The sequence below is a fragment of the Eimeria necatrix genome, genomic scaffold (genome assembly GCF_000499385.1).
Source record: "Eimeria necatrix Houghton genomic scaffold, Enh_scaff252, whole genome shotgun sequence".
Classification (NCBI taxonomy): Eukaryota; Apicomplexa; class Conoidasida; order Eucoccidiorida; family Eimeriidae; genus Eimeria; species Eimeria necatrix.
In genome coordinates, this window is record NW_013655225.1 from 27,850 (window position 1) to 37,953 (window position 10,104).

Here is a 10,104-nt window from a genome sequence, read left to right on the forward strand (position 1 = left end):
CAACTAGGCCAGCACCTGTAGCGCACTGCTGTTCCCAGGCCGAGGCGAACTGCTGCTGCTGCTGCTGCTGCTGCTGCTGCTGCTGCTGCTTCCATCCTAGAAACACCGCAGCTGCCTTTTGCTTCCACAGCTCTCTTAGTTCACTTTTGCTGCTGAGATTATGCATCTTCAAGCCAGTACCCTTTCTCCATGTTGGGGCAGACGGGCGGGAGGCTGCTGCTGCTGCTGCAGCAGCTGCTGCTGCTGCTGCAGCAGCAGCAGCAGCTGCAGCAGCGTAGCGGTTTCCTGGAGAGCTGAACAACTTGCATAGTTGTAGGCAATTTGCTTCCCCGCATTTTCAATTTAGTTTTGTTTCAAGTTTTGTTTTTTGTTTTATTTTTTATTTCATCTTTTTGTTTTTATTTATTTGCTGCTGCTGCTGCTGCTGCTGCTGCTGCTGACCGGCGCCCGCAGCGCGCGCATGCAGTGTTGCTCGAGGTGACCTCTGCTGCAGCTCCCGCTGCAGCTCCCGCTGCTGCTGCTGCTGCTGCTGCTGCTGCTGCTGCTGCTGCTGCTGCTGCTGCTGCTTGCATGTAAGGCTTGCGCTGCTGGTGGTGAGGGCTTAAACTGGAGGCAGTCTGCGAGTTTTTGGCCGCCCGTGTAGGCCTTGAGTCGGTGGCAGCAAACAAGAACGCGCTGCTGCTGCTGCTGCTGCTGCTGCTGCTGCTGCTGCTGCTGTAGGGGTTGGGGTCTGCAGCAAACCGTAGCTGAGCAGCAGGCGAGTTCGTCTTGCGCGCATTTCCTTTCTGTCTTTGAGTTGGCCTTGCGCAGAGAGTGAGGAGGTGTGGCAGCAGCAGCAGCAGCAGCAGCAGCAGCAGCAGCAGCAGCAGCAGCAGCGGGGGTGTTGGCAGGCGTGGAGCGTGCTGCTGCAGCAGCGGTCTGCTGCTGCTGCTGCTGCTGCTGCTGCTGCAGAAAATGGATCCGTTCATTGCTACTCCTTCCTTGATCACCAGCGGCGATGGCTGGACTGAACACATTTCCAAAGAAGGAAGAAAATATTATTACAACACTTTGGTGAGTTTGCTGCTGCAGTTTGCTGCTGCTGCTGCTGCTGCTGCTGCTGCTGCTGCTGCTGCTGCTGCTGCTGCTGCTGAGGTGTACAGACACCGCAGCGGCGCCTGCTGCGCGCCAGCTGTACAGACACCGCACACCGCCGCCTCCCCCCCTCGCCTCCCCCGCTGCTGCTGCTGCTGCTGCTACAGATACCGCTGCTGCTGCTGCTGCTGCTGCTACAGATACCGCTGCTGCTGCTGCTGCTGCTACGAATCCCGCTGCTGCTGCTGCTGCTACTACCCCTGCTGCTGCGTCCACGAACACGCCGCTGCTGCTGCTGCCGCCACAAACACCGCTCCTCCTGCTGCTGCCGCTACGAAAACCCCTGCTGCTGCTGCTGCTGCTGCTGCTGCTGCTGCTGCTGCAGACGCAGGAGAGCCAGTGGGGGAAGCCGCTGTCGCTGCAGACTCCGGAAGAAGCGCAGATTTTGCTGAAGACCGGCTGGCAGGAGTTCTGCAGCGCGGAGGGCAAGAGCTACTGGTTCCACGCAGCCACGAAGCGCAGCGTGTGGAGCACTCCGCGGGAAGTCGAGGAAATGCTGCGGGTTCGCCTTCTGCTGCTGCTGCTGCTGCTGCTGCTGCTGCTGCTGCTGCTGCGCGCTTCGGGCTTGCTGCTCCCCTTTTTCCCAGCTCTCCACGCGCTTTCCTCGCTGTTTTACGCACGCTGCTGCTGCTGCTGCTGCTGCTGCTGCTGCTGTTTGGGGGTGGGGTCTTTGGGCGCCTCGCAGCGGCGTGGGATCTGCTGCTGCTGCTGCTGCTGCTGCTGCAGTCGCTGAAGGAAGAGAGGGAAGACTGGCCGCAGTTTAAAAGCAAAGAAGAAGCGAAAACGTTCCTCGTGGTGAGTTCTCCCCTGCAGCAGCAGCAGCAGCAGCAGCAGCAGCAGGAGTTGCATGGGGTCTTTTATTCGCGGAAAGCGCCTTCTCAAGGGGAAAAGCCGCTGCATGCAGCAGCAGCAGCAGCAGAAGAAACAGCAGCAGCAGCAGCAGCAGCAGCAGGAGCGAGACAAGAAGACCCAAGGCGCTGAAGCTGGTGTGCTGTGTCCCTTTGCTGCTGCTGCTGCTGCTGCTGCTGCTGCTGCTGCAGAAGCTGTTTGAGCTGAAGAAGTTCCCGCCGCGGATCAGCTGGGAAAACGCCTCCAAGATCCTCGAGTCCGACCGCAGGTGGGTGTTGTGAAGATCAAAACAAAATAAAACAAATAAAATAAATAAAACAAAATAAATAAATAAAATAAATAAAATAAAATAAATAAATAAATAAATAAAGGGATTGCAGCAGCAGCAGCTGCTGCTGCTGAAGCTGCACAGCAGCTCGCGCGGCGGCTGTTGGCGTCTTGTCGAGCAAAGAATTGGAAGTTGGACTTTCGGGGCTGAAAATGCTCCATTTGGGGTTAAAAAAGCTCCATTTTGCATTAAAAATGCAAATAAAAGCCTTAAAAAGCTTTAAAAAGCTTCAAAACGCATTAAAAAGGACCAAAAAGGACAAAAATTGGAGAAAATGCGTCGAAAATGGCCGCAGGTGGAGCTGCTTCTCCGTGCTCACCCGCGGCGAACGCAAACAAACCTTCGCCGAGTTTATGGGCTCCAGAGGCAAACGAGCAGCAGAAGAGGAAAGACAAAAACGAAAAAAGGTCTGCTGCTGATGCTGCTGCTGCTGCTGATGATGGTGCTGCTGATGCTGCTGCTGCTGCTGATGATGGTGCTGCTGATGCTGCTGCTGCTGATGATGCTGCTGCTGATGCTGCTGCTGATGATGCTGCTGCTGATGCTGCTGCTGCTGATGATGGTGCTGCTGATGATGGTGATCTGCTGCTGATGGTGATGCTGCTGCTGGGAGGTGCTGCTGCTGTAAGGTGCTGCTGATGCTGCTGCTGGGAGGTGCTGCTGCTGCTGTGGTTTGAGGTGCTGCTGCTGTGATGTGCTGCTGCTGTAGGTGCTGCTGCTGCTGCTGTGAGGTGCTGCTGCTGCTGCTGTGAGGTGCTGCTGCTGCTGCTGTGAGGTGCTGCTGCTGTTGGTGCTGCAGTGCTGTTGGGGTTGCTGCTGTGCTGCTGTCCGTGGCTGCGTGGCAGCAGCAAAAGCATCTTGATGTGGGGAGTTGAACATTTAAATTACTTTAAAATATTAAATTTAAAATATTTAAATTAAAATATTTAAATTAAAATATTTAAATTAAAATATTTAAAAAGTATTTTCTCTTCAGGCCAAGGACTTGATGGTTCAGAATCTCTTGGCCTGGAAAGAGCTGAGTTTCAAGACGACATACATGTGGGTCTTCTTTTGCTGCTGCTGCTGCTGCTGCTGCTGTTGCTGCTGCTGCTGTTGCTGCTGCTGCTGCTGATTTGTTTTTATAATTGCTGTTTATCACTTTTAATGCAACAGTTGCTGCTGATCGCGCCGGAGCAGCAGCAGCAGCAGCTGCTGCTGCGGGCACAGAAGAAGCAAACCAGCAAAAGGGCATTCAAATGAGCTGCGTGTCAGGCTTGCTGCTGCTGCTCCATTTGCTGCTGCTGCTCCATTTGCTGCTGCTGCTCCATCTGATTTGCTGCTGCTGTGCTGCTGCTGCTGCACTCTGTGCTGCTGCTGCTGCTGCACTCTGTGCTGCTGCTGCTGCTGCACTCTGTGCTGCTGCTGCTGCTGCACTCTGTGCTGCTGCTGCTGTTGCACTCTGCTGCTGCTGCTGCACTCTGTGCTGCTGCTGCTGCTGCACTCGTGCTGCTGCTGCTGCATCCTGTGCTGCTGCTGCTGCTGCTGCTGCTGCTGCAGCGACGTGGCGGACCGGTTTCACTTCGAGGAGTGGTGGACTTGGATGCAGGAAAGCGAAAGAGATGAATTCTTTCAAGAGTGGATGTTCGACAACGAACAAATGTTCAAAGACAAAGTCAAACAACGCCGCCGCCAGGACGTCGCCCTGGTAAGCCCCTGCTGCTGCTGCTGCTGCTGCTGCTGCTGCTGCTGGTTGTGCTGCTGCTGCTGCTGCTGGTTGTGCTGCTGCTTGTGCTACTGCTGCTGCTGCTGCTGGTCATGTTTCTGCTGCTGCTGTTTGTGCTGCTGCTTGTGCTGCTGCTGCTGCTGCTGCTGCTGCTGTTCATGTTTCTGCTGCTGCTGTTTGTGCTGCTGCTTGTGCTGCTGCTGCTGCTGTTCATGTTTCTGCTGCTGCTGTTTGTGCTGCTGCTTGTGCTGCTGCTGCTGTTTCTGCTGCTGCTCTGCTGCTTGTGCTGCTGCTGCTGTTTCTGCTGTTGCTGCTGCTCTGCTGCTTGCGCTGCTGCTGTTTCTGTCACTGCTGCTGCTGTTTCTGCTGCTGCTGCAGCTGTTTTCGAATTTTGCTGCTGTTTGCTGCTGTTGTTTCATTTCGGCTTTTGAGAAGCTGCTGCTGCTTTAGTTCATTTCCACTTCGTGCTGCTGCTGCTGCTGTGGATTGCTGCTGCTGTTTTCCTCTTTTGTTTTAATTCCAGTTGGACCAAAGTGCTGCTTTTTTGTTTTCTTTAATTCAAAAGTCTTTTATTTTTGTTTTTTATTTTCTTATTTTGTCTTTTTATTTCCTTATTTTGTCTTTTTATTTTCATTTCTGCTGGCCTTTTGCCTTTTTGAATTTCAAAGACTTCAGAAGTTGAATAAAATGAATTAAAAAGCATTTAAAAACTTTTAAAACTTTTTTAAAACTTTTAAAACTTTAAAATGTTTTTTTAATTTGCTGCTGCTTCCATTTGCTGCAGCTGGAGGAGATCCTCGAGCAAAACCCCACAGAGTTCGCATTTCAGAAAAAGTGAGACAAAGCAGCAGCAGCAGCAGCAGCAGCAACAGCAGCAGCAGCAGCAGCAGCAACAGCAGCAGCAGCAGCAGCTGTGACGGATAGTTCCTGAGGAAAAGCCTTATTGGTGGATCTTTGATGAATTAGAAAAGATTTAAAGATTTGAGTTTGAAAATAAAAGACTCTTTTTTGCTGCCGCTGCTGCTGCTGCTGCTGCTGCTGCTGCAGATGGTCTGAAGTCCGGGAGCAGCTTTTTTCGCACCCGAAGCTGCAAAACATGATGAAGATTGATGTGCTGCAGTGAGTCAGCAGCAGCAAATCCAAAACTGTTGCTGCTGCTGCTGCTGCTGCTGCTGCTGCTGCTGCTTACTATTTAATAACTGCAGCAGCAAATTCAAGGCTTTTGCTGCTGCTCTTTATCAATTACTTAAGTAGAAGCAGCAGCAAATCCGCAGCGTTTGCTGCTGCTTTTTAATTATTAAATAAACACAAAGCAGCAGCAAATCGAATGCTTTTGCTGCTGCTTTTAGTTTTGCTGCTGCTTTTAGTTTTGCTGCTGCTTTTAGTTTTGCTGCTGCTTTTAGTTTTGCTGCTGCTTTTAGTTTTGCTGCTGCTTCTAGCAGCAGCAGCGCCGACATCCCATCCGCAGCAATTGATTTCAAATGATTAAATTAATTTGTTTTTAAATATTTTTTATTTTTAAATTAATTAAATTATCAGCTTCCTTTCACACACTCACCCTGCTTCCCGCTGCTGCTGCTGTTTCTGCTGCTGCTGCTGCTGCTGTTTCTGCTGCTGCTGCTGCTGCTGCTGCTGCTGCTGCAGGGTTTGGGAAGAGTGGGTGCGCCACGGCTACGAGCAGGAGCGGAAGCAAAGACGCGCCCAAATATTCCGCCGCGAGCGAAAGCGCAGAGACGCCTTTAGGGAGCTGCTGCAGGAAGCTGTGGACAAGGGTGAGTTTTGCTGCAGCAGCAGCAGCAGCAGCAGCAGCAGCAGCAGCAGCAGCAGTGGCAGCAGCAGCAGCGGCAGCTAGAAAGCCGCGAATTGCTGCGGCAACAGCGGCAGCGAGAAGGCCGCGGTCTGCACCAGCAGCAGCAGCAGCGGCAGCGAAAAAGCCGCGTTCTGCTGCAGCAGCAGCAGCAGCAGCAGCTGCAGCAGCAGCAGCAGCAGCAGCAGCAGCAGCGATTGAAGCAGCTCTTTCAAATATGCGCTTCAAACAACCCCTAAACCCCACGAACATCACCCGCATTGCACGCCTATTGCATGCATTTTGCATGCATGCATTTTGCATGCATTTTGCATGCATTTTGCATGCATGCATTTTGCATGCATTTTGCATGCTTTTTGCATGCATTTTGCATGCATTTTTCCCGTTTTTTGCGTGGATGCATTTTGCATGCATTTTGCATGCATCTGCATGCATTTGCATGCGTTTTGCATGCGATTTGCATGCGTTTTGCATGCGTTTTGGATGCGTTTTAGGGGAGTTGAGCAGCAAAAGCGAGTGGGTGGGCTTTGCGCGGCGCGTGGAAAAAGACAGCCGCTACTTGGCAATGGTCGGCCAAAGCGGCAGCACCCCCAGAGAGCTCTTCAGCGACGCAGTGCAGCAGCTGCAGCAGCAGCACGAGCGGCTGAAGCACTTTTTCAAAAGACTGGCCGACAAAGAAGGCCTTGATCTCAGGGACAAGGCCCTTTCCTTCACCCAGTCAGCTCCTGCTGCTGCTGCTGCTGCTGCTGCTGCTGCTGGGGGTGCTGCTGGGGGTCGTGGCGTTGTTCTGCGGCTCATGGTTGTGCTGCTGCGAGTTTTGCTGCTGCTGCTGCTGCGGTTTTTGCTGCTGCTGCTGCTGCTGCTGGGGGTCGTGGCGTTGTTCTGCGGCTCGTAGTTCTGCTGCTGCGAGATTTGCTGCTGCTGCTGCGAGTTCTGCTGCTGCTGCTGCTGCTTGTGGCATAGTTCTGCTGCTGGTAGTTCTGCTGCTGCTGCGAGCTTTGCTGCTGGTGGTGGCGGTGCTGCAGCACAGAGGGGGTGTTTGCTGCTGCTGCACTTTTGCTGCGGTGATCAACAGCCGCGTGGCTGTTGAGCTGCATCTAGGGTTTAGGGTTTAGGGTTTAGGGTTTGGGTGAATTTGCTGCTGCTGTGTTTGGCTAAGGTTTTATGAGAGAGTGCGGGGACTTGATGAAGTGAAGAATCTTAATATGCTGCATGTGAAGTTGGTTTTTGAGTCTTTGCGAAACGCGGAGGCCAAGCCTGCTGCTGCTGCTGCTGCTGCTGCTGCTGCTGCAGCAGACGGGAAGCAGCGCAGCAGCCGCAGCAGCAGAACAGACCCAGACGCAGGCGCCTACCGCAGCAGCAAACACGACGACGCCACCAGCAGCAGCAGCAGCAGCAGCAGCAGCAGCAGCAGCAGCAGCAGCAGCGCGAACCACCACGGCTCTCACAGAGATAGGGAAAGAGATAGAGAAAGAGAAAGGGAAAGAGAAAGAGAAAAAGAAAAAGAAAGAGAAAGAGAAAAAGAAAGAGAAAGAGAAAGAGAAAGAGAAAAAGAAAGAGAAAGAGAAAGAGAAAAAGAAAGAGAAAGAAAAATTCCAAGAACTCACAACGACCGCAGCGTGAGCCACGCACACGAGCTGCAGCGGGAAGCCGAGGCGGAGCAGCAGCAGCAGCAGCAGCAGCAGCAGCAGCAGCAGCGGAAGAAGCGGAGCGCCGAGGAGGACAGGCGGCGGCGCTGAGGCCGACAGCAGCTGCTGCTGCTGCAGCAGCAGCTGCAGCAGCTGCTGCAGCAGCAGCAGCTGCTGCTGCTGCTTCTTTTATCACTGTCGTTTAATGTTCTGCATTTGACAGCAGCAAATAGTTTGGGCACTTCAGCTGGGCCGCGCAGTTAGCAGCAAAAGAGCCACAGAGAAGTGCCTGACACGCGCTGAGGCGATGGTTTGCAGCAGCAGCAGCAGCTGCTGCAGCAGCAGCAGCAGCAGCAGCAGCAGCAGTTGCTGCTGCTGCTGCTGCAGGTCTTGCAGCCGAAGGGGATTTGTGTCGCTGCATGCACAGTGCACTGGCTGTGCCTCGACAGGTGCATGCGAGGCTCAGTTGGGAAAAGTGCATTAAAATGGGGAATTTGGAGTTTAAATAAATGCATTTATGCAAAATAATTAAATATTTATTATTTATTTATTCATTTATTTCTTTATTTCTTCACTTCCGCCTGTTTGCATGCATTTGGCTCCGCGCCTGCGGGCCGCGGGCGCGGCCGCTCGGGTGTATGTACAGCTGCTTCCGAAGATCCGAATCTTTTCGCAAAGTTTGTTGAAAGTTATTTTTATTTCTTTCTTTCTTTTGTTCTTCTCTTTAGCTCGCATTTCTTTATTTATTTATTCATTTATTTATTTATTTATTCATTTATTTATTTATTTATTTGTTCTTCTTTTTAGCTCGCAACTTAGTGCGGAGTTGCTGCTGCTGGCGCCTTGTCAACTCTTCTTCAGCTCGAGTCTGCTGCTGTCAGCAACGCCCAGCAGCAGCAGCAGCGCCACCTGCTGCTGCTGCTGCTGCTGCTGCTGCTGTTAGCAACGCCCGGCAGCAGCAGCAGCGCCACCTGCTGCTGCTGCTGCTGCTGCTCTTCGCCGGCCGCAGCTGCCGAACACTTGCAGACCCCTCATCCCCAATTCCCAGGGCAGCCCTGCCCCATACCAGCAGCTCAGCTGCAGCAGCAGCCAGCTGCAGCAGCAGCCAGCTGCAGCAGCAGCCAGCTGCAGCAGCAGCCAGCTGCAGCTGACAGCCTTAGCTGCTGCAGCAGCTGGTGCTGTCTGTACACGGCAGTGGACAGAAGCAGCGCAGCAAGGAAGGGCTTCCCTTAACCGCAGCGTGCAGCTGCAGCTGCTGCTGCTGCTGCTGCTGCTGCTGCTGCTGCTGCTGCTGCTGCTTGTGTTAGTCGGAGTTAATAAACAAAACATAAAAAGTGTTTATTTAAGGTAAAGTGCTCTGCAGCAAAGTGGACTTCGAGTGGTCACCTGCTGCGCCCCAGTGGTCAGTTCTGCTGCAGCAGAGAGCCGCTGCTGCAGCAGCTGGCGGCGGAGTTGAAGTTCTCTTCTTTTAAATAAATCTTTTTGCATTTTAATTCATTTAAAAGTTTAATTTTATATTTTAATTAAATAAAAAAGAGAAAAAAGCTCGCGAGCGCTTTTGTTTCTTCCCTGGTCACCTCGTGAGCAGCAAACAGCCCCAGCGCGCTGCATGCAGCAGCAGCAGCAGCAGCAGCAGCAGCACTTGCTGCTGGCTGTCGCCTTCTTTGGTTTTGCCTTCTTTTAATTTGTGGCGAATTTATTAAAAGCTTTTCTGCAGCAGCAGCAGCAGCAGCAGCAGCAGCAGCAGCAGCAGCAGTTTATTGCATCCTTTTGCAGCTTTCCGCGCTTTCTGTGCAAATTCTTTTCCGCTTTTTCTTTTTCTTTCATTTTTCTTTTATTTTTCTTTTATTTTTATTTATTTTTATTTATTTTTATTTATTTTTATTTATTTTTATTTATTATCGCAGTTTAATTCACTCCAGCTTCTCCCGGGGCCTCGGCCGCTGGGGCTGCGCTGCTGCGAGGGCCGCAGCCTCTCTGGCTGGCCCGTGGCTTTCAGTGGCCGGCGCTGCAGCAAATCAGCAGCAGCAGCAGCAGCAGCAGCAGCAGCAGCAGCAACAGCAGCGGGTGTCTTCACTCGAAGCAGCGCCGCGCAGATAGGGTTGGCCAAGCAGTTCGAAGGGCGACAGGAGCAGCAGCGCCAACAGCAGCAGCAGCAGCGCCAACAGCAGCAGCAGCAAGGGCAACGACAGCAGCAGCAGGAACAACAACAGCAGCAGCAGTAACAACTGCAGCAGCAGCACCGGCTGCAGCAGCAGCAACAACAGCAACAGCAACACTAACGACTGCAGCAGCAACACCAGCTGCAGCAGCAACACCAGCTGCAACAGCAACAGCCGCAGAAGCCGTAACAACTGCAGCAGAAGCAGCAGCAGCAGCAGCAGCAGCAGCAGCAGCAGCAGCAGCAGCAGCAGCAGCAGCAGCAAGTTGAAAATGTCTGCTGCTGACGTGCACAGCATTTTGTACAGAGGGGAAGATCCCCTGAAGAAAAAATTTGTCCCCAAAAATGAACAGAAGACCCACGTGCCCAGGCACTGGCCCGGCAAGGTAGGCAGCAAACTCAGCAGCAGCAGCAGCAGCAGCAGCAGCAGCAGCAGCAGCAGCAGCAGCAGGGGTGGTGGCGGCAGGTGCTGCTGCTGCTGCTGCTGCTGCT

At 52.9% G+C, this 10,104-nt stretch overlaps 4 protein-coding genes across 4 annotated transcripts in view; 2 read left to right on the top strand and 2 right to left on the bottom strand.

The window, feature by feature from the left end:
* Positions 1–402: 402 nt before the first annotated feature.
* Positions 403–3,814, bottom strand: ENH_00034660 (hypothetical protein; the record flags this gene model as incomplete). Its single annotated transcript, XM_013585056.1, has 4 exons — positions 403–1,492; positions 1,751–1,941; positions 2,631–3,145; positions 3,532–3,814. The coding sequence occupies 4 exons, from the start codon at positions 3,812–3,814 to the stop codon at positions 403–405; spliced, it is 2,079 nt and encodes a 692-aa protein (XP_013440510.1).
* A 270-nt stretch (positions 3,815–4,084) lies between these two features.
* ENH_00034670 (hypothetical protein) lies at positions 4,085–4,435 on the bottom strand (the record flags this gene model as incomplete). The annotated part of the gene is made up of 1 exon (XM_013585057.1): positions 4,085–4,435. The coding sequence occupies one exon, from the start codon at positions 4,433–4,435 to the stop codon at positions 4,085–4,087; it is 351 nt and encodes a 116-aa protein (XP_013440511.1).
* Positions 4,436–7,028: 2,593 nt separating this feature from the next.
* Positions 7,029–7,562, top strand: ENH_00034680 (formin binding protein, putative; the record flags this gene model as incomplete). The annotated part of the gene is made up of 1 exon (XM_013585058.1): positions 7,029–7,562. One exon carries the CDS (start codon positions 7,029–7,031, stop codon positions 7,560–7,562), a length of 534 nt encoding a protein of 177 aa, XP_013440512.1.
* A 2,322-nt stretch (positions 7,563–9,884) lies between these two features.
* Positions 9,885–10,104, top strand: part of ENH_00034690 (Microfibrillar-associated protein 1, putative) — a gene marked incomplete at both ends in the record, with an annotated part of 3,587 nt that continues 3,367 nt past the window's right edge. The window contains one exon of the mRNA XM_013585059.1: positions 9,885–9,998. Within this exon, the coding sequence (XP_013440513.1) occupies positions 9,885–9,998 (114 nt within the window). The remainder of the gene's footprint in view (positions 9,999–10,104) is intronic.